The 24,655-nt window shown below is 39.7% G+C and overlaps 1 protein-coding gene across 1 annotated transcript in view; it reads left to right on the top strand.

Annotated features, from left to right (window-relative positions):
- The window catches only part of EFCAB6 (EF-hand calcium binding domain 6), a 136,943-nt gene that overhangs the window by 33,344 nt on the left and 78,944 nt on the right, over positions 1-24,655 (top strand). Inside the window, exons 6-9 of the mRNA XM_073316693.1 lie at positions 8,613-8,731; positions 13,489-13,661; positions 15,577-15,725; positions 23,916-24,036. Coding sequence (XP_073172794.1) covers positions 8,613-8,731; positions 13,489-13,661; positions 15,577-15,725; positions 23,916-24,036 — 562 coding nt within the window. The remainder of the gene's footprint in view (positions 1-8,612; positions 8,732-13,488; positions 13,662-15,576; positions 15,726-23,915; positions 24,037-24,655) is intronic.

The raw sequence follows: 24,655 nt of genomic DNA on the forward strand, positions 1-24,655 counted from the left end.
GTACATTGGCCAAACCGAACAGTCTCTACGTAAAAGAATAAATGGACACAAATCAGACGTCAGGCATTATAACATTCAAAAACCAGTCAGAGAACACTTCAATCTCTCTGGTCACTTGATTACAGACCTAAAAGTTGCAATTCTTCAACAAAAAAGCTTCAAAAACAGACTCCAGTGAGAGACTGCTGAATTGGAATTAAATGTGCAAACTGGACACCATTACATTAGGCTTGAATAAAGACTGGGAGTGGATGTGTCATTACACAAAGTAAAACTATTTCCCCTTGTTTATTCCCCCTCCCCCAACTGTTCCTCACATGTTCTTGTCAACTGCTAGAAATGGCCTACCTTGATTATCACTACAAAAGGTTTTTTTTTGTTTGTTTGTTTTTCCTCTCCTGCAGGTAATAGCTCACCTTACCTGATCACTCTTGTTATAGTGTGTATGGTAACACCCATTGTTTCATGTTCTCTGTGCCTATAAAATCTCCCCACTGTATTTTTCACTGCATGCATCTGATGAAGTGAGCTGTAGCTCACGAAAGCTTATGCTCAAATAGATTTGTTAGTCTCTAAGGTGCCACAAGTATTCCTTTTTTTTTTTAGGGAGATTGGTGTTTTTGGGGTAGAACCTCTTTGTCTTGATCTCCAAAAGATTGTCTGATGAGACATTCCTTCCCCCCTTCACACCAGTTCCAGGAATGGTACTGCTGGTGCCTTCTCACCCCACCCTGATTACATGCTGAATGGTGATAACAGTGAGACCCATCTGAACCTGTTCTAGGGAGAGAAGAGATGAGCAATGGAGTGGCCTTCTTTGCTCCAGTCACTGGAGGTGAAAAAAACAATCTTTTGCTCAATCCTCTTGCTTTCCTTGGCTGAGTCCTGGGAGATATTTGAACTATGAGTCCTCTTCAGAAGGTTATTCAAGCAGGATAGAACATACTCTCCCCATTGGGATGTCAGGGAAAGCTTGGAGCTTTGATATCATGCCCTAAGCCTGATTGCCAAGCATGGTAATTAAGTGAGCTGGAAACACAGATTCTGTCTCTGGGAAGGGGGTAGTTAGAAAGGGAATATGAGTCAGCAGACAGAGCGTGGGTCTTTGATTCAGGAACACTGAGTAATCCCAGATCAGCACTGATTTGCTTGGTAACCTCAGGCAAATCACTTAACCTTTCTGTGCTTAGTTTCCCCGCCTGTATAAGGGGATAATTATACTTACCTCACTGGGGTGATATGAGGATTGATTAATTAATGATTGTACAGGAGTTTAAAATATAATACCCTCTGCCCTGTAAGTGCTAAGTATTAATTAAATGTCCACTTGATACTTTTGGCATTATGATTCCAGGGTCCCTGCCAGCTTTTACTGTCATAAACCCTAGCAGAGGTACCTCTGTCAGAGGGCAGGTGTGGAAGTGAAAAGTGGCCACTGCCTCTATTCTACTGGGGGTCTTCAAAAGGCAGTGCCTGCAGTCCTAAGGTGGGCTAAACTGCCCCAGGAGGATGGGCATCCAAGGCAACTGGAGGATACACTAATTCCGTGCATCTCTTTACCATTCTTTGCTTGTGGACTCCTGTGGAGCCCTGGCTGTGATTTAAAGCTGCTCCTCTTCGGTGGAAATTTTGAAAGAGGGCAGGTGAATTGCCCCTGGAATTCAGGAATGTCAGCTGGTGGAGGTAGGTATAATTAACACCACGAACAGAGGAGAATCTAGCTGTGTGTTTACCACATGGCAGTTTCCAATATATCCTCTTGGAATTTGGAACTGCTTTCACGGATGCATACGCCATAAGGTCCATGGAGCTTTTGTCAGCAGCAATCTTGGAGGCTGTTTTCTGTTGGATAAGGGCCTAAAGGAAAATTAAACAAATTAGGATGGGCCGTTCTTTTGTTGTTGGTCCCCCTGTCCCCACCACAAGCAACCTCCAAAATAATTTTTAGCCTGTCTTTGCTGGTTGGGCTTACTGTTTCAATTTTTATATCTTTTCTGGCTGGGACATTCTCCAGAATTACATCCCAACAAAACCAATTAAATAATTTTGTACATGCAATTATAGAACAGAAGCAATACTCTTCTAAAGCCAGCAATCAACAAACAAAACAATGCTTTATTTGACAATAAAGCTTGTGTTTGGCACTGAAATCTGAAAGGTAGTAAATCTATAAAAAATGTTACTAGATCTCCATAAGTACTGAATAATAAAAAAGATCACAGATTTTTATTTGGGTTTTTTTTTAAATGTTCAACAATGACGATGTTTCAGATAAAACTTCTGAAGCTTAACATATAAAATAATGATACAGATTCACCTTTATATTGGAGAACAGAAGATCAGAAATAATGAATTACTTCTTTTAAAAATTGCTTTCATCCTATCTTGCTTAGTAAAAATCACAAAACTACAGTTACGTTCTCTTAAAGAAACCTGTTAAACTTGAGAGATTTTATATGTAACCAAACTGTACCTGAATTCCTTATTAGGATGGACCATTAAGCATCTTGGAGTCTATTCTCCACTGAAAGTACATGGGTGACATCATTAATGATGATAGTGCATTGAGGGAAAGCTATTAGTGCCTTGTTCCAGGGATGAGAAAGCTTTAACTTTTTGAGGGCAATTAAAATCATGGGCCAGATTCACTGCTACACCAGCAGTTTTGCACTGCTCTAGTTAAGATGGGTTTATGGTTGTTTGCAGCACCAGGGCAGCACAAAGGAATAGACATGCCAGTAAATCTGGTTCTCTATCTCCACCACAATACTCCATCCTCATAAATCACCCTTCCCCTGACCCAGCATGTCTTAAGTGAATATTATCCAAGTGCATAAACTTAGTTCACTTATTAATGGGCTTTTGCGTATAACATCATAGGTAAATAGGAAAGGGCAACAAATAAAATGGCAAAGTCCAGGTGTTCTCATGTATCTCCTGAGTGCCTTAGTCATTTTCTGACTTCCCAGGAGTGATCAGCACAAGTGAAATGCCTCCACTTTCACATTCCAGAAATTTCAATGACTAGCTAGGCTGCTCCAAAAAAATAAAATAAAAAACTAAAAAGGTTTTTCCATGAGAGGTGATAACAGCTGAGAAACTAGAAAAGGCTAGCAGGAAACTGAGCAAATGTAACTCTTGTGGCAAGACACCAAAAGCTGCACTTCCTATATTTCTTTGCCTAACAGTCCAAGTCTCGGAGCAATTATCTGTGGAGGTCCCCACCAAAAATCCACAGCCACCCCCTAACTAAAGTCCATGGGCAACTTTCACTCTTCTTTAGCATTCCAGGGTCTGAGATCAGGTAGGCCGAGAGGTCTTCTTTTCTTTAAGAATATTATCATTCCTCCCTCTCTTCTTCCTGTTTTTTCATTCCTAATTTGTTAAAGCCAGAGCCTAGATGGAAGATCCTGCCTCACTAAAGAGCCTAAAAAGCCAGCTGCATTAAAAAGAAACCAGTATCCTCTGTACTGCTAGTCTAGTTTAAATTGGCTTCTGTTCCTGAGGTTCCCAGTGATGTTTCCTTAGATATTAGGAGCCTCACTTTCAGTGACATGAACCCATAGAGGAACTAAAACATTAGATTCTCAATTGGCTGCTACACTGTATCGCTTTAATAGCTCTGGGCAATATAGATTTAAATGGCATGGGTTTTTCAGATGAAGGCTGCATTTGTCAGAACAGACTAGTTCTGAAGTTTTGCTTTGGAGGACCTGAAACTTTTTCCAATACTCCCAGTTAACAGGCTCCTGGCTCTTACCATCCTTTTTGTCTCTGGAATTTGTTCTAAACTACAGCAGAGCCTAGTCAACCGGAGAGATAACTTCCAGACCAACTTAGAATGAAAAGACGGCTATACAGGTGTTTCTGTGTCTTCAGTGTTGTCCCTTCTACTGGAGTCTACTGCTACTTTGCCTTCTGGTGTTCTCCTTCAAGGTAGTTTCCTGTGTTCATGTCTACTCTGCGCTCAGAACTCTGCAGCTGTTTCTGATTCAAGCCCAAGCCCATTGAATATTTGGTTTGGAGTGATTGATAAATATTTCTGCCCAAGACAAATCTTCTCTTGTGGTGTTCTGGGACCGTGTTGAATCTCTCCCTTGACTTTAAGGGTCTTTGGATCAGGACTATAATTATAAAGAGGGCTTTCTCTGACCACAAATGTCAGTCTTTAGGGTGGGAGACACAAAAGGAGCTGTGTGCTTTTGGGAAAATGGTCATAGTCAATGATCAGGCTCCATATAAATGCATGAGATCCAAGAGCCGTGTGAAGGACACTATTTAGCCTCAGGAACTTTCTCTCAGATAGGCCAGACCTACTCTAGATAGACAAGTCAGTAGTTTGTAGTATAGTTGAAATGATACTAAGTACCTGTCAATGAGAGAAAAAGTCTGGCAGCTCTGAAGTCTTGTCCTCTCACAAAAAAAGGCAAACCAGCTCCCAGTTGATCTGTGCCGGCACAATCTTGCCTGGAAAGAATGGTCCCTAGCTTTCTCCCTCCCATCCATAGATCTTTATGCCTACCTGACAAATACCATTCTCCTGTACCCAGTACTTAGACCTTCAGGCTTTCACAGTTATACAGTCCAATGGTCCTAGTGGACTTTAAACTCATCCAAGCCTCTCATCAGTGCTGACACTTCCCTGTTTTGGAATGGCTATTTTAACAAAAAGCAATGGACCTTGACTCTCTCATTGGTATCCTGGATTTGTCTGAGAACAAGGCAATCTCTTCTCATATATTGTGGAAGGGGTGCTCAGATATTATAGGAAGGGTAGTGGGCAGATACAGTACCAATTCTTAAATACCACACATAGAAGATTTTTCTTAAGAGTCAGATGCTCGAGATGAAGTTGTCCCCTGGCACTTTTAGTGTACTCATCTGGCAGTTATGCAGCAAATAACTCAAGGTTATTTTCCTTGTCAGCATTTCAGAGCAAATCTTTATGTAAAAAGTGAAATGTTCTTAAACAATGGGCTGGAAAGAATAATGGGTACATTTGTTTTTTTTTTAATTATAATGACAAAATAGCATTCATATTTGTTAAAAATAGAAAGTAGAAAAATAACAAAATAATTCTAGTAATGACAACATTTTGATATTTAGAAAATCAGCACTGCCTTATGTCCACATTACATTTAATTTGAATCTTCTGTAACTGGCTAATTTTTTTAAAAGGGTAGGGAGTGATTGGGTGTTCTTTAAATAATGTGCTGAAATTTTAAAAAAATGCACACTTTAAAATGTGTACAAGGATATTTTTGCTCCCTTGTTCATGTTTGTGTAAAGGTCTTTTCAATAGTGGAAAAATAACTCCAGGCCAGACCCTTAGTAACCCTTAGGAACAGGCTTACCTTTAAGGAAGTCAGTAGTCCTGTTGATTTCAATGGGACTACTCATGGCTCTGATTCAGAAAAAGCATTCATATTCAGGAAGGATGCTTAAACACATGCTTAAATCCCATTACATCAATGATAGTATTAAAGTTATGCATGTGCATAAATGTTTAAGGGTCAGGGCCTTAGTGCTTTCCTGATTTGGGATTTATTTGCTCAAAATTAAGCACACGTGTGTTTGCAACATCAGGATTTAATTAGGGGTCTGATCCAAAGCCCATTTAAGACAATGACTTTCCATTGACTTTAACTGGCTTTGGATTACTGAGAATACAGGGGAAACAGTGAAAGTGACTACACATGGTGCTGTCAAATATACAAAGTAAACACACAAATAATACAGGTGTTTTATTTGTCAGCTGACATCTTTCAGTTGTAGTAACCTGAAATATTACTACATACAAGGCACAGCAAACAGATCCCTTTAAACAGTAGTTCTCAAACTTTTGTACTGTTGACCCCTTTCACATAGCAAACCTCTGAGTGCGACCCTCCTTATACATTAAAAACACTTTTTAGTATATTTAATACCATTATAAATGCTGGATGCAAAGCAGGGTTTAAGGTGGAGGCTGACAGCTCACGACCCCCCATGTAATAACCTCGCAACCCCCGAGGGGTCCCAACCCCCAGTTTGAGAACTCCTGCCTTTAAAGATGGCACTTTTTGTTTAAGTATGGGTTTGCCCTTGTGTCCTTGGAAAACATTTCTGAGTACAGTATGTTCATTGTGCTGTGCATCAGTGGATTGCCACCCTATTTTATCTATCCATTCTAATCTAATCTATTTTTTTCATTTCCAGCATCACCACCACTGCAGTTATGAGTAACTAGTATAACATAGTACCTTTAGGATCAAAGAAGTTATGTAAATAATTCTGAGTACTGTACTATAAATATCACAATACGGTAAACATCAGTGAGGCTATTTATTACTTTTCCACATGGAGACTGGAATAAAAAGGAATGCCACTTAGTGATTTCAATTTTAAAAGCAGTCTATCCATCAGGATGATTCTGCTCAAGAATTCTTGTTTTAAAGTCTATAAACATGGTTTCCCCCGACCCAGGAATGAATGTTTCATTATTTAATTCCTTCAGTAAATACAAGGATCAGTTCTACTTCCAGTGAAGCCAATGGCAAAAGTCCTGTTGATTTCAGTGGGAGCAGGATTTGCACCATTGTTTGTGGATGCTGTAAAGAAAAGCTCACTCTCTATTTACTATATCTTCAAGCTGCACCATGTCCTTTTCATAGTAACCTAAGGTAGTGATAAAGCATGCAGCATATGATTCTGATCCACACTTACGGCTTGGGTTTTTCGGTTCCCTTTTAATGGTTCAATGCTAAGAGCAGCTTGTAATGCATAATGATGTTCTGAACAAATAATTAGTGGTGTTGTTCCATTTTTGGGTTGACGGAATTGATTTTTTAACTTTGACATATGAAAATCCAGAAAAAGCCTTCTTGTTCAATCACCAGACACTGCCTGATATCAGTAACAATACAGCTTATGGGGGATGGAGCTTTTCAGGTGTTAGAAATTGGAGCATCCATGTGTTGATGAAAACTGTCACTTTTGTTTTTAGTGGTAGATAATGAGTGAAGTGTTCATTTTTGATAATTTGTGTATATCTGGGTTTAACAGTATTTGAATGTTACAAAAACTGAGCTCCAAAAAAGTATGAATTGCAAACAGATATATCATGAGTGACATGTCATTTATACCAAGATATAGCATTAACCTGATCTTTAACATGGCTTTTCTTGTCATGATTGGACTGTCAGTGTTCAAATAAGCCAGTCACACAATGTTTGTGAAGTATTTCCTTTATTTTGAATTTGTACAGGGAAGTTTGCTTCAAATTGGAAGATGGCCTATCCATGTTATTATTAATAAGTTTTTCTGTCATGCTTTACAGATTTTGAACCACTGTACAAATATTAACTAGTTATTCCTTTGGGTATGTAGGCACTATATCCCACCTTTATAGATGGGGAAACTGAGGTAAAAGGCGGTTAAGTGACTTGCCCAAGTTGCTTATCAAAAAGGAGATTGAGGGGTGACTTCATTTAGAGTCTCTCTCCACAGGGAGAGAATAGTACAGGCTCTTTAATTTAATGGAGAAGGGCATAAGAAGAACCAGTGACTGGAAGCTGAAGCCGGAGGAATTCAAATGAGAAATTAGGCACAAAGTTTTAACCATGAGTGTGATTAACCATGGGAACAAACTACCAAGCAAAGTGGTGGATTTGTCATTTTTTGTTGTCTTCAGATCAAGACTGGATGCCTTTTGGGAAGATATGCTTTAGTCTACCACAAGTTATTGGTTTCAATACAGGGACAACTGGCCTGTGATATACAGGAGGTCAGACTAGATGATCTAGTGGTATATTTAGGCCTTAAACTCTATGCATCTCTGAATTGTACTACAAAAATCTCCGCTTTCATTTAAAAAAATTACATATTTTTAGTGATTAGGAAGATAAACTTGGAAACATCAAGTATGTGTTGTCTCACACAAACCTTCAGCCAACCTGAAACCATAGTTCGAAAGGTGTGAACTACCCATTGATTTCAATGGGTTGACTTAAATCTAAAGAGGACAACCTAACTGTTCATTCTATTAACTATTTCACCATTGATTAGTACAAATATTTAGCAAATATGCTCATCCCAATCCCAAATTGTTTCTCAGACTGGAAAATTTAATATAAAAATAAATTACACCGGGGATATGGTTCTAATTGTAACATTCATTTCCACATTTAATTCAATAAAAAATTCAAAATTTTAATTCAAATAAAGCTGCTGCAGGCTTTGGATCTGACTGCTGCAAAACCCAGGCACATTGTAATAGAATTTAGGTTCCATTTGCCATAGATTACACTAGGCTTTGATTAAGAATTTCCATAGTTTTCTTATGTAATTGAACTAATTTCTGTGCACATCTATTAACATTTATATCAGGTATCTGGTCAGCCAAATCACATGGTAGTGTGGCATTGAGTAATAGTATGCAGATGACTCACACACCACATATATAAATTCTGGGGGGAAATAATACAATGTGTATATGCAAAAAATACCACCTTCCCTCTCTTAATTTTTACATAATATTCTGTAAAGATCATATATGTTTATTTTCCAATGTTTCACTACAGATTTGACAGAGAATAATGTTGTTCACTGAAAGGAGTTGCTTTTTTTTCCAGACTGTGGAATCATTCCTGTGTTGGTAAAACGAATACATTGGATTATAAAGAATTTCTGAAGAACCTTGGTATACATATGGGTACAATTAAGAAAAATGCAACAGAAAACCAATGCCTAGGTAGGTGCTCATAAGGAGAATGTATAGTGTAGGCTTTGGGAAAGCGAAGTTTTCACTTGGGGCCTGATTCTACTCCTGCTGAAATCAATGGGAGTTAGATCGGGCCCTTACATGGCAACTTTAGTCTGAAATTTTCAAAGAAGCCTAAGACAACTATGTGCCATTTAGGGGATGGTCTCTCTTAGAGTGGTTTGAAAAGCTCATCCACAGTGTATCAACACTGCTCATAGGGCCAAGGGTTCAAAAAGTGACACCCAAGTGCATGTGTAAAAAGTATAGTCACAGTTGAAGCTTATTTGTTGCAATTATGCCTTCAGATTTTAAGAGTTCATGTACAAATAGCTATTGGAGTACTGTGCTTACTGTAGTTGTATGTACAATCAAAGGGCTGCACATTCAGTCATGTTTTTTGTGCATCACCTTCTGGCCTTCATTTTTGAAAATATGTCCCATAATGTATATCAGAGTCTACGGACTTTTGAATGCATTTTAAGAAAAGGACACTGTCAGTATGTTTTTTTTTATAATTTAAAAATAATTATTATGTTTGCATTAAACCCTTAGAAGCTTGGAACTAAAATCTGTTTCTTTAAAAACCTATTTTTCTACATGATGTATGCAGCTGGGTTTGTTGTTGTAGGGTTACTTGCAAGTGCTGGTCTTTCTGCCAAGTGAGTTTTCATTTCTCTTTGTTTAAAAAAAATAGCATTTAAACATAATACCAGAGGAAAAAAAGCCAATAAAGAATTACACAGACTTTGCAACCTGAAGAAAAGACCGTAAGCTAAATTTTGAGCCTACCAACTTGAAACATTGCGCCTTTCATTTCTACTATTCAGACTTAATACTTCACAAAGAGTCACAAAAGAACAAATTAACCTTTCACAGTTGTCTAGAAAAGCCCAGCCAACAGTCATAGTACTGAACTGATCCACTGCCTGACAAAAAGTCTTCCATTGGGTAGTGGGACTTATTTTTAAACCAACATTAAATGGATAGCCTGATTTTCAAAGGTGCTGAGTACAGGCTGTTCCTATTGACTTCAGTGGATGCTCTGCACTTCTGAAAATCATACCATTAGAATCTTTTTTTATTTAATTGTATTTTCCCCCTCTTCATTCTGAAACAGGGTTGTGTGTACACAGAATGATGTAAAGTTTATGAAATATTACAAAATAAAATAGCTTAGAAAATAATTGGTAAAATAACCACAGCTGCTAAGCGCTTGGTTTTTTACATAGTGTGGCCAACTGACATCATAACCAAAGCTGGTGCTCCAAAGTCAAATCCCACTCTGCTTTGATCAACAAAGCAGTTGTAAAGGTGAACATTATCTTAGATAAACCCATTCACCTAGTAAACATAGGGCAGTATTTAGGGTAGAGATCAGAATGGGTAAACTAGAAAGATAAAAGGAGGAGAAGGGTGGATGTAGTGAGAGAAGAGACATTGAAGATGGTGCACTGGAGTGGTTAATTAAATTGGGCCTGGTGCTGAAAGTAGCTGAACACCCTCAACTCCCACTGACGTCAGTTGAGCATATCAAACACCTTGCAAGAGGCTCTCAGTAGAATCAGAATTATTATCACACGTGGTAATGTTATAATACGTATCTATGTCTGAAGCCTGAAAAATATGTAGTACTCTTAATAAGGCAGGTTTCAGAGTAGCAGCCGCATTAGTCTGTATTTGCAAAAAGAAAGGGAGTACTTGTGGCACCTTAGAGATTAACAAATTTATTTGAGCATAAGCTTTCGTGAGCTACAGCTCACTTCTTTGTTAGTCTCTAAGGTGTCACAAGTACTCCTTTTCTTAATAAGGCAGAAATTCCTCTGGTCTATTTAGCTCTATACTGATATAGGATTACAATTATGGCCAAATTGAAATTCTGATGGCCAGTGTCATCAGGCTGTTTGTTCCACAGCTCCTCCTATTATATAATGGTTTTATTCAGCAACGGGGAACTCGAATGGGCAAGCTCACAAAATCCTACTCTTATTAGGGAAGAAGATGGGTCAATGGATAAAGCACAAGTCTGTGAGTCAGGAGACCTGGATTTTCACCTCCCACTCTGTCATTCACAGACTTTAAGGGAGAAGAGACTATCATGATCATCTAGTCTGACCGCCTGCACACTGCAGGCCACAGAACCTCACCCACCCATTCCTGTAATAGGTCAGTCACCGCTGACTGAGTTAGTGAAGTTCTCAAATCTTGATTTAAAGACTTGAAGTTACAGAGAATGCACCATTTACTCTAGTTCAAATCAGCAAGTGATCCGTGCCCCATGCTGCAGAGGAAAGTGAACCCCCCCCACCAGCTAATCTGAGCTGGGGAAAAATTCCTTCCCAACCTCAAATGTGATCATTTAGACCCTGGGCATGTGGGCAAGATGCACCAACCGGACACCTGGGAAAGTTCTCTGTAGTAACTCCCCATCTAGCATCCCATCTTTGGCCAATGGAGATATTTGCTACTAACAGTCACAGATGGGCCATATCCCATTGTAGATAAACTCATCAAACCATCCCCTCCATAAACTTATCAAGCTCAGCCTTGAAACAGGTTGGGTTTTTGCCTCCCCTACTGTCCTTGGAAGGCTGTTCCAGGACTTCACTCCTCCAATCGTTAGAAACCTTTGTCTAACTTCAAGCCTAAATTTATTGATGGTCAGTTTGTATCCATTTGTTCTTGTGTCCAAATTGGCCTTAAGTTAAATAAGTCCTCTCCTTCCCTGGTGTTTCTCCTTCTGATGTCTTTATGGACAGCAATCATATCTCCCCTCAGTCTTTGTTTTGTTAGGCTAAACAAGTCAAGCTCCTTAAGTCTCCTCTCGTAAGGTAGCGTTTCCATTCCACTGATCTTCCTAGTAGCCCTCCTTTGCGCATGTTCCAGTTTGGATTCATCTTTCTTAAATATGGGAGATCAGAATTGCACACACTATTACAAATGAGGTCTCACCAGTGCCTCATACAATGATAATAACACTTCCCTGTCTCTACTGGAAATACCTCGCCTGATGCAGCCTCAGATTGCATTAATCTTTTTCACTGCTGCATCATGTTGGCAACTCATAGTCATTCTGTGATTGACCAATACATCCAAGCCTTTCTCCTCCTCTGTCTCTTCCAACCGATGCATCCCCAGCAGACAGCAAAAGTTCTTATTATTAGTTCCTAAGTGCATGACCTTGCGCTTTGCACTATTAAATTTCATCTGTTTCTGTTATTCCAGTTGTCATGGTCATCCAGATTTTCTTGTGTGATATTTTGGTCCTCCTCTATATTGAGAAAACCTCCCAACTTTGTGTCATCTTCAAATTTTATTAAAACACTCCCACTTATTGTGCCCAGGTAATTAAGGAAAATGTTAAATAAGATTGGTCCCAAGACAGATCCCTGAGGAACTCCACTAGTAACCTCCCTCCAGCCTAACAGTTCAACTTTCAGTATGACCTGTCATAGTCTCCCTTTTAACCTGTTCCTTAAACACCTTTTTACCACACTGACTCACTGGGTGATCTTTGACAAGGATCTTAACTTCTGTTTGTCAGGTTCCCCATCTATAACATGTGGATAAATATACTTACCCCCTTTGTAATGTGCTTTGAGGCTCAAGGTCTTGTCTACATACAAATGATGTAAAAACTGATTTGGCTAAACCAGTTTGAAAAGGTTTTAAAAAAAATTTAGTTAAGCCTTGTGGGCACTTCCACTGGTTCAAAACTGATTTATATCACCGACCTCACAAGAAAAACTGCTATAAACCTGTTTTAAATTGAATTAAGAGGGTCCACATAGCTTTTTGCACCAGTTTAATTAAATCGATTTAAAAACATGCCCTTGATCAATCAGGTGCGACTTTGTGAGTTGACCAGGCCTACCGATGAAAAGCATTACACGAGTATTAACAGTTGTCACTTTTATTTATTTATGGCCAGATTCTGATACTTTTTTTGCTGATGTTGAATAGCACCTTACTTCATGAGTTGTCCTATTGAAATGGAGTACTCCAGAAGTAAGATGCTACTCAGTGTGAGAAAGGGTGTCAAAATCTGGGTCCGGTCTAGCACAGTGATCACGCTTGGATTCTATACAATGATCAAATTATGCCAGACATATACCAGAGCTCTTGCCTTGAAGAATTTACATTCTAAAAGAACAGTGTGGATAATATAGAGCACAATATAGTTCAGAGAAAGCAGAAAGTGGGATGGTGATTATTCTAGCTTGAATGCTTCACAGGAAAGTTTTTTGATGGGGAGGGCACTTGGCATATATTAACTAAAGGCTCTTTCAAGGGCTGTGGGCAATATGAAAGAGCACAAATTTAGGAATATGTGAAAAACAAAGGGAGCAGTCAAGAGAAACCAGTGTCTTTCAAGGTTAGCTGTCCGAGATTGGTGGGTGGGTTGTCATACATATACTGAAAATGTGTTTTCAGGGGCCTAATTACTCTGTAACAATATTGGTAAAGAGATAAAACTATCAGAATACTCTGTGATATTACATGCTAATAAGAGTATTTGTTAAGATTGTAAGCTACATGAATTAATTCTCCTAAAGAAAAGTGAAGATAAAAAGCACTATTATAAATGCTAAGCTTTGTACCTATTATTCTTCCCTAGAAATCCAGTCTGAGAAATACAAATCAATTGTATTTTGGGCTTATTTTAATGTTTTCCATAAAGACTTCTCTCATGATTTAACAAGAAATGGTCTTCAAAAAGAAATCCAGTTACTTTTATTTCTTTGAAGGTGACAATAGCAGTGACTTTGCTAAAATGAAGTTTTCCTTACCAGTACCGAACTGGCAGGAGACACAAGAGAAGATGCCAAAACAGAATAAGCTGTCACTACAGACTTCACCAGCTGAGTGTAGTGTGATAGAATGCACACTAGATGACATTGAGATGGCTTTTAGGAAAAAGGTAAGGGAGTCCTTAATGTGTCTGAATGCTCTGAAATATGGAGAGGTTGAGCCAGGCATCACACAGAGAGGAGATTACACAGAAAGTTTTGGTGTTCAACATATAAATTAATAATATTTGTGCTGTTTTTTAAAAAGCCCTTAATAGAAATGACAGTTTGTTTTTCATTGCACTTTCTAAAGGTTTCATATCTTGTTTGCCAGGTTCATAGCTTTAAAAATATATATAAATACCTAGGAAAGCACCATTTTTCTAGACTAAAACAAAATAAAAATATTGAAACTCGATGGGTCAGGCAAATCATATGTGAATCTATCACTTCTCACTGTTAGATCACTTGACTGAATCCCAACCCAGCTCAGTAATGTTTAAAAGTTGTCATCATTTGGTAATTATTTCATGAGGCTCATGAAATAAGCTAGTGGCCTAAGTGCAGTCCCTTGTTCGATATGTGTGAAGCTCATAAATGGCACCCATGCTGGAAGTTTGAACAGAGGTTAAGGGCATGGAGAAGGGGCATGGAGAAGGAGTTAACTCCTTATGCCTTGAGGGGATCCTTCTAGAGCACGGTAGAGGGACAACATGGAGGATCTTGCACCGCCAATTCCATATGTATGTTCTACCTATTTTGTGGATAGAGGAATAGAATCCAAATCTCCTGACAGTCGGTTCTGTCCTTTAACCTCAAGAACCTCCCTCCTTTCTCAGAAGGCTATAGAGAAAGTAAGGGGACGGGACTATGGACCAGAGTTAGTGTTTTAGTACAAATCTAGCCGTACAATCCTATAACTGTACTTCCTCAGCCTTGAAGTGATTGGAGAGTTCTAGTAGGCTGGAGGTCAGCAGGCACTAAGGCTGCAGGGACATCACCTGACCTTCTTTCCCCTTTAGTTCTTGATTCTGAAGTCAGGGTAGGTCCTCCAGAGCCACACAGATTGAGGCCTGGGTTGGTGGCTGGGTACATCTCATCACCCTGTAAACCCTATCAGCCCATGATATTTGTTTTGGACTTCTTGAGGTCTCACCATACATTATCTCTGCCCTGTGATGTCTGCAGTTTTCATTTAGCAGTAAACAGGTTAGAAAAAGGTAGTGTAAAGCACCAAAAAGGGTGATGGAAAGCCCAAGGAATGTTTGTATTATTCAACAAACAGTACTGACTGAACTTTTGGTGAATGAAACCAATCTTCCTGCTGTTCTATTATCCTTACTGAAATTTGCAGTAAGTCCCATAAGCAAAACCGCACTCCCCTAGTTTCTTTGTAACAGCCCATGAACTAAAAGAATAACCAAAGAAATGGGCAATATGTTTATATAACAGGTATAATAACCATTCTGTTTCTTCTAACATTTTTTCTAGCATTCATTATGATCCATTTTAATAAAGAGGAGCTTGGTACTAAGTTATACTAGGGATGTCTTTAAAAGTATATTAAAACAGATGTCTCAAACAGGCAGATCCACCAATATTTTTAGCCCTGAATGTTGAGGTAGAGTTATTATCCCTGGGGGAGGGATAGCTCAGTGGTTTGAGCATTGGCTTGCTAAACCCAGGGTTGTGAGCTCAATCCTTGAGGGGACCATATGGGGCAAAAATTGGGGATAGGCCCTGCTTTGAGCAGGGGGTTGGACTAGATGACCTCCTGAGGGTCCCTTCCAACCCTGGTATTATATGTGCTATATTTCTGTGAGAAACTTGTCTGCCTTGTCACTTGAGTCTCTGTGATTGGGAAATACTGTTTTGTAGTGAGCCTATTAATCAAACATCTGACAGTCAGAGCTTGCCATGGTAACCTATTTGATCAGTTTACAAAGAAGAACACTTTAAAAGGTCTTGTAAAAATACATTATTGTTTTTAAAACTTCATGAGCTTGATTTTTCTGAACAAAACACTATAAATTGTATTCATTTCAGCTGCACTCAGCCTATCAGGACATTGAAAAAGCCTTCAGAGCATTTGATGTTAGTCAGAGTGGATTTGTGTCTTTGGATTACTTAAAGTCAGTCATAAATGGCTTTATATTTCCATTACCAAATGGAACTTTTCAAGAGCTAATGAGTAGGTAAGCGTCATATTGTTTTCTTTAGAGACATTTTTTAACATTGCAACTTCATAACTTGATTATTGCTTTTTGTGACTTCCTTTGTTAATTTGCCTCATTTGTGCCTGTGTTGCAGCATGTATGGAACGTAATGTAAAATCTGATTGAACTAGCTAGAGGGCCATGTTTGCTGCAGTTAGCTAGCCAGGCACAATAGAGTGATAGCCTTCACTCAGAATGGCCTTACTTCTATTTGTATGTCATTTTATATTTAGTTTCCTAGTGGGAAGGGTACGCGCTTTCATTGAAGTAAATACTGGTACTTTAAGAGGAATTTACTGCATAAAAATCATCATAACTAAAAAATAACTAAAGTTTAATCCTGGGCATGTTCAAAACCTAATACTTAAATTTCAAAATTTCTTTTTTTCCAAAATGCCTTTTAGATTCAGATAATTATTACTAAATATTATTATTATTTTTATTAATTATTTCTTTGTTAAACATTAACTATGTGGTCAGCCTTATATAAGAAAACAACTGAAGACAGTCTCTGCCCTGAAGAGCATACATTTTACTTATAGGTCTTAGTCAAATTTAGGACAACCACTGTGGATTGAGGGCAGTATGATAGTACCTTGACACCAATGGCAGTTACCTGTGTTGACTGAGGGGCTGGTGACTGCTGGTTCCTGAGAAAGATTTTGATCTTGGCTGGGCTACAACTTGGCAAAGGGCATTTGAAACTTACTTTTAAATGTAAAACTAACATGCTACTTATTTTACCCCAGAAACAAGGGATGGGGTGAATTACTGGAAGAGCAATTTGACCAGTATTACCACTTTATTACCATGTTTGTGTGCTTCAAGCTTGCACTTTTTAAAGGTACTTCTGTTTAAAGGGTTAAATGAAAGTATGAAGTACAGCATACCTTCAACGAAACTTACTAATGCTAACCACTTTGACTATGTAGTGGTCATCAGTAATCACTATAGGATTAACTATAGGAACACTGGGGAGCTAGATGATGTAGTGATGTCACTTCTGGACAACTGAATTTAAATTAAATTAAGATAAAACTCTTCTGAATTTGGAGGGGCATTGCAAAACTAGAACCTGAACTGGACTGAGAGAAGGGCAAATCAGGCCAGCTCCTAGATTAAAACCCAGGTACTAGTTCAGGTTAACCAGACACTGCAGCATTATGGCCAGAATTCAGATACTGTGATAAGCATGATATAGCAGTGATATTTGGATAGAAAAGGATTTTTGGGACACAGCCTGCCCTTAGGCACCTGAGTTAGGTTAAAGGAAATTTTTCAAAATCTAATTTCTTTGGACCTGATTTGAGTTCAAATGTTGCTAGCCAACTCCCCAAACCCACATTTCCCATTTAAAGCCAGAATATGGACATTCTTCGGTATTTTGGTTCAATCTGGACCCACCCTTATACACAGAGACCAAACCCGCAAGAGGAAAATAGGCAGAAGATAGCCTATATTCACAGGCAGCAATACTAAGAGCATATGGACAAATCAAAGAGGAAGGGGAGAACAACAACTTAACTTTTTAACGAGCTCTTTAACAAAGACAGAGATTGCGAGAGTCTTAAATAGGCACACAAGGCACACAAGTCAGTTCTTACCATGTGAGCAAAGCAGGAACCAGATCATGTGTTACTATTTAAAGATTTCATAACATAGTTTATATATTTAAACTCATTTGTGTGAAAGTAAGATCATCCATGAAAATAATTAGTTGGATTTTTTTTTTCTTGTATGCACTAGTTAACTTTAAAGGTCTCACTGCAGATATACATTTTATATCAGCAGGTGCTGTATGAGAGTATCATCTGCAGTAACTACATTATTTTGTGCATTCAACAGATAAATCTGATTTGCTTCTAGTCATTCACAATGTGATATAACAATGATCAACTATTACTTTGTCAAAAAATATTGCTATCATAGTTTCTTCAGTTCATGTCACTCACGAGTTTTAAATCTTAAAGTAAATCTTGCTCTTAAACATAAGCACATAATGGAAAGATTTCTACATGCATTTTTTCATTGGAGTTTTCTCTAGACATTGACAAAATATAGTGTCACTTTAATGATGCTATAAACAGAAATATTCCACCCTACATATACCATATCTTTCAGGTGATATTTCTCAGATAAAGTAATTCAAAAGATGCACCAGTGTGAAAACAACCACAGAGCTTTCTCGTAGTTATGTGGCTGTACTAATGTACATATGGCTTCATGTAGGCTGATAATGAATACAACAATAACTAATAGGGAATGTTGTATGACGTAAAGATTAAAATGATATTTAAATATCGTTGTAACATGGTTCACTCACTACTGGGACAACTTGTGACTAGGTCTGGGGATCAGCTCTTGCCTGGTCTAGCCCCCCATTCTATTGGTTGATCACTTCATGGGCTTTCTCTCTTTGTGGGTTGCTCGCTCTTCATGACCTGGCCAGAGGACTAAGTCACTATTTAGGCTTCCCCTTTTGGGGGTTAAAGTCCCAGTGGGCAAGCTATCCATATGCCCTGCCAGGCAGTTTTCTGGTCTAAGTCCAGGTCCAGGGCCATTTTCCCAGTGGCTGGCTGGGTAACCCAGGCCCACTCATTACTCCGGATTCCAGCTGGGGGACCCTATGCCTCGCAACCACGGTCTAGTCAATCTCAGACCCTGTTGATATTTTCCTGGGCTCCTTCCTACCTCACTTCTGTATCTCCTGGCTCATTTCTGGATTTGCCAACTTGAGCTTCCTTTCCTCCCAGTGGCTACTCCTTCACACTTGGTTTCTTGCCTGACTCTGTAGTTCAGGGCAGGATCTCAGGGCTTACTTTCCTCCCAGAATTCCTCCTCGTCCCTGGCCAATTCCCTTTCTCTCTAGAGAGTGACCACAGAGCTCATCCCTGACCTGCTTCTTGCTCTCAACTTCCTGGCTTTGTACAAGCCCAGCTTGCCCCAGCCCAGCTGGGCTTCATCTTCAGTTAGACTTTATCTGTCCCTGGCTCTTTTGGTGAAGCATATACATTTAATTGTCCCTTTTTAATCTGCTCAGGCCTTTTGTGGGGTGGACACCCCATCACTATTGCCCACATTAGATGGGGCAGGGAACTATTTATAGGTAAGAACACATGACAGTGTTTTATGATTGTTCTAGATATCTGCAAGTCTTAAACCTCAGGAGTGAAATCCTGAGTCAATTGATTTCAATGGTGTTTTTGTTATTGACTTTAATGGGGCTAGAATTTCACCCCTGAACAGTAAAGGACCCTGTTACCTAAGAACTCATCTCTCACAATATGTCCCCTTGAAGCCAGATCAAATATATTGTAGATACACCATTCATATTTACTTAATTTCAAAGGATATCAGTAATGTTAGTCCCAAATTCTCTCCATTTCACACAAATTCGGTGTCCCATCATTTTTCCTTTTGAAACTCCTTTGCATCAGAAACAAAAATGAATGGAACCAAGATTACAGGCAGAGCTATTTATGCTGAACAAAGGAATCCCACCACATTTTAACTTTCCTGCATGAGTAATATTTTTTTGTCTTAGGTTTATTTTGGGTCTTTGCCATGCATGTTCCTTGACAGGTGGAGAAGTATGAGTGAAGGATACTCTTGTTGTCTGTTCCAAAAACCAAACGTTCCATGACTAGAGTGAGCAGTTTCCCAATGTGAGGCTTTCTCTTATGCAACTTGGTCCTCTTGTGAGATGCCAGACCCCCATTTGGCAGCCTTCACTTAAGTCATGATGGAAACCATGCTTACTTGGTCAGGCTTTCAGTGAACTTAATATCTGTTTGAAAGAGTCAGGGCAATTTGGTTGCCGATATTTCCTGGTCCTGACAACAGTGATTGTAGTTTTAAGCTATCCTTTTTGGTTAGCTTAGTGTCTGATTTCCATGATTTAATATTTTTGTAAAGATCCCAGATGCTAGGCAATGGTGCTTAAAAATTCTTAAACACTCTTAAATATATGGCATTTTGTACTGGATGACTAATAGACCATAAATCATCTGGTTTTGCCCAATACGCATGCTATTACAATCTTCATCAAACAATGTCCCTCTTTTTATAATATTTATATTCTAGGTAATTAAAAGAGGATATAATGGAAGATGAATTTCTGAAAGTCCTGTAAAATTATGAACATTTTAAAAACAAAATTAGTTTAATATATAAGGCCCACTGGATAGAACACTATACTGGGACTCTGGAGACCTGGGTTCTGTTCCTAGCTCTGCCACTGGCCTGCTGGGTGACCTTGGGCAAGTTGCTTTACCTCTCTGTGCTTCAGTTTCCCATCTGTAACATAAACTTCTTCTTCTTCTTTGAGTCGTGTCCCTGTGGGTGATGCAGTGTAGCTGTGCTGACATCCCTGCGTTGCTGATCGGATCAGTGTCCGTTAGGACCGCACACGCGCGCTCTCTCGCTCGTTGTGCTGCGCCGCAGTTTCTTCTCCACTGCCCCTAGCTAGAGACAGAGCTATTCGCAGTCTCTGAGGGCCATTACTTTTGATTTTGCATTTCTGTAGTTAGTTAGCCTCCTAGTACTTAGTTGTAGTTCTAGTTGTAAGATTTTTTTTCTCTTTTCTTATCTTTTCTCCCTAAAAAAAAAAAAAGAGAGAGAGAAACTTTATCTTTTCCTCCTGTTTTTTCCTCGTTGGGGACCCTTCCCCCAACAGGTTATGCCCAGTTCACCAGACTTCAGGAAGTGCCTCTCTTGCAAAGAGGTGATCCCCGTTGGAGACAAGCACTTCCAGTGCACACACTGCCTCAGGTAAGGCCACATTCAACAAAAGTATGATCTTTGCCAGCAACTCCGTCCCAGATCCCATAAGGATAGAGAGCTCAGGCAGAAGGTCATCTTCATGGAGGTAGCTCTCCAACCCTCTCTGGATCTGCACCACAAGTCACTTGGCAGACCAGAGTCTTCCCCACAGCCCTCAACATCCAAAGACTGTGGGTTGAAGAAACAAACCACTGACCCCTCTCATAAATTGTCATAAAAGGTAGTGGGAACTCCCCACAGTGAGCCCCAAGATAGCTGCAAATGATCTCCAGCATGCGTCATGTCCTCGGTACCATTGGCACCAAGACAGTCTCAGCTCAGGTATCATTGACAAGCCTACGTATCCAATGGTCCTGGGCACCAAGTCAATGGCACCGAGGGACAAGGACAGGAGTAAGCACTCTGCTGAGAAGGCATTCTGCTGAGTATGCAGTGCTCCATCAGTACCATCATCAACACCTCATCCAGCACCAAAGTGACCGGTATGGGCGAGATCCCCCTCCCCCCCTGATACCGCCAATGGCACCGAATCGGTTGGTACTGCTGGAATTCTGGCACTCGAGACCTCCATGTACTTGATGCACTGGAGGCTCCTCTTTTTGGTACTGGGACCACCTCACTGAGTCTTCGCCCGGCACGGGAGTCTTCCCCGTTGCCCTACCACACCCCCTGCTCTCTAGTGAGGCCTGGGATAGCAAACTGCAGGATGTGGCATCATAGTTCTCCTCCCAAGCTCCTTATGGTGCCCAATATCAACAGGGCCCCCAAGCATACCCTTCCCCCACCCCAGTGGCCATATTGGGATCCTTGTGCAATATACAGACCCTACACTCCTCAAGCATCCAGTGTCTCTCATAGAGAGTCCACCAGACTTTCTCCTACGGCTTCGGTGTCCAGAACCCCAGAACCAGAGGAGAAAACTTTTGAGGGACAGGGGGAAAGGCTCAAAATGGAGGCAAACATTTCCTCATCATCACCAGATGAGACTACGATGCCCCCTCCTCTATCACCAGCTGATGATTTTAGATACTTTCAAGACCTTTTTAAGAGGGTAGTGGATAGCTCAAATGGCTGAATGGACACTGCTATCTACATCTCCAGTTAGAGGTACAGGGGCGCAGACACACCTACAGCAGAGCACCCTTAGGGTAACACATCTCAAAGATGAGTAACTTCCCCTTATCTTCTTTGTAAAGCACTTTGAGACCTGTGGATGAAAAGTGCTATATAAGAACTAACTATTTCCTACTAGACATAGAATTGCTTTGGAATACAAAATCCTGAAGCCTTCACTCAGGTTTTATTCCCAGTGAATTCAATGAGTGTTTTGCATATGTAAGATTTCTGGATTTGACCCATGAAAATTAAGGATGGAAAAGACAGGTGTTGTCAGGCAGAGCCCAGTACTGAGAAGTGCTGAGCATGTGCAGTTCCCATTGAGGTGTGTGGGAGTTCCAGGTGCTAAGTATGTCTTGGATCTTATTCATCCCCTCCCATGATAAAACCCAAGGGAGGAGGCTTTGTGGGAGACAATCTTAGTGATGATCATTTTGTAATGATTCTACTACATCATCTAATTGGGGTGGAAATTCTCTATCCTGCAGAAAATGGAGTCTGCCGACAAACTGTGTGGATCCTCAGGGATCCATGCTGATGTCCTGTACTGCTGCATCAGCTCTGGCCCCTAGTAGCCATGCTGTGCTCTCCCCAGCTCCCTGGCACCATGGCAGTTACCCTCTGAGGTGCTGTTGAGGTAGCTGAAGAAGGGGGTAGTCACACACATGGAAAGGGCCTCTGTTTGTGAGGATCTCGGGGACAATGATGCAGACCAAGATCAATCTGTTTGCTTGTTTCCAATGCAGAATTGTTCCCTACAGTGTACTTTTGAGTGATTTAGTAGAACCACAGAAATTTCATGTGGGAAAGATCTCAGTTAGGGGTTGAAAATATCAGTTGTCTGGGTCTTAATTTTAAAGATATTATTTATCTTTATTTATTTATCTTTATTTAAAGATATTATTTATCTGTTATTTCATATGTGATTATTGGTTTCAGACAAATATTATGATTATGAAACTATTTCCCCCAGTTTTTTTAATAAACTTTCCCTCAAGCCAGTGAGCTGTGGTGTGTATGTCACCTGTAAGTGGGTTAATTTTGAAAAAAGTCAGCTTTAAGAAGAACCTCATAGAAAAACTGTTCTACCCTCAGGTTTTGATCAGCCAATGAATGATTGTTTTGATGGTGTAATTCTTCCAACTTGGAATTTCACTGGCTGAGCTTGATAAACTTAATGAACTTCTGAGGATGGAGTTTTTTGTGGGAGCTCCACAAAAGTCTTTCCATCATTTGTTGTCCTGTTAACTCCTTATTACATTTTATTGTTGTTTAAACCTCACCCTGATAGTCATGCTCTAAACACAGCATAACACCATTCTAAGAGGCTTCAGGAATAGATATTTAAAAGTTTGCTGAAATGAGTAAGGCAGTGAGTCATCACATTTTTGCAAAATAAGTTTGTAACAGTGCTTAAAAGACACTATCTAATTTAGGAACGTGTTTTGCCACACTTAAGTCTTCATCCTGCACCATTGAAGTTAAATGGGAGCTATGCCACTGACTTGAATGGGAGCAAAATCAAGCCCTCGTTGATTTCAAAGGGATTATTCACAGAGTAAAATACTACTCAACATGAGTGAAGTTGACAGAATCTGGCCGTTAATGCCTTATAAATGCATTCTAACACTTCTAAATTTAAGGGTTTTCAGTTTGGATAAAACCGGAACCATCTGATCAGGTCTAGTTCTTTCTTCAGTTAGACTGGTGAAACTCAGAAGGGAATTTGGCCCAACTTGTTTTATCATTGAAATTTGCCACATACTTTTTGTAAAATTTTAAGCTATGCAAACTCAGACAAGATTGCATAAATTTCCGTCACAAGCCAAAATTCTCTCTGGAAAATGTAGTTATAGCAGTGTTTACAAAAGGAAGTCTTTTAAAACAGTTCTTACATTTTTGTTTGACCAGATTTGGATTTAAAGCCACAGGTAAAATTGCTTGGCATCAATTTTTAGAGAAATTTCAGGACCCTGTGACATATGAAAATGGACAGACACTTCCTATAAGAAAAAAACACAGGTAAGTAGGGGATTACATTTTTTTGTTCAAGGTGTACTTGAACTTGATGGGAAATTATGTCCACTGAAATAATCGTTGATTAAATTTACTTCAAGTAGTCTTTTGGGGATATTCTTATTATCCATATAAATGTCTAAGCATATTTTTGAGTCCGACTAAGATTTTGGCCTTAATGAGTTTACATTTTCTCCCTACCCTGAAGAGGATGAGAGATGAGAACATTGTGTCAACCATGTTTTCCTGTTGTAGAGTAAACCCAATCAGAGGAATGGATGAAGCTTTCTCAAGTGACAGTGTCCTTCTAAAGCTGCACAGACACATCCAAAATGCATATCCATCACTGAAGCAGGCATTTCTCATGATTGATACAGTAAGAGACCTTATTTTTAACTCTTACAATGCTGAGATTCTGTGGATGAGTTAACACATTCAGAGATTGATGGAGTTTTTAACCTCTCAAGCTACCCTCTTGACAAGTACCCAGCAACCTCTCAGATCCTAACCCTCCTGCCAAGCAAGTCTTTCCCTTCATCTGGTTTCCTAACCTTCTCCCAAACATCCTATACCTTCCGTCAATGAATCACTTGCTTTCAGGTGTTGCTGCCTTCCCTTGCCTTCTATTCTCCACCCTAATAAAAAAAGCTATGACCACATACACTCATAGCAAGTGCTGGAACAAATGTGCTTCACCAAGACTCAAGCTCTGATCCAGCTGCCACTTCCCTCTTGCTACCCTCTTGTCCTAAATCTGACTTTGCCCCACCCTCAACTCCTAACAATCCATCCTCACAATATGCCAGGCAGCGCAGCTTTGAAAGCGTGCCAAAGGATGTTTGCTATGCCAGATACAAGGCCATGTTCCCACCAGAGAAGGAGGAAACTGGGAGGTAGATTGTGGCTGAGTCACAATCTGCTTCCTAGGCTACTCCTGGGGGCAACACAACAACATGCTGCCCCATACACAGGGCTCATGGCAAAGTCCCATCTTG

This window comes from Lepidochelys kempii, chromosome 1, assembly GCF_965140265.1.
Source record: "Lepidochelys kempii isolate rLepKem1 chromosome 1, rLepKem1.hap2, whole genome shotgun sequence".
NCBI classification, from domain to species: domain Eukaryota; kingdom Metazoa; phylum Chordata; order Testudines; family Cheloniidae; genus Lepidochelys; species Lepidochelys kempii.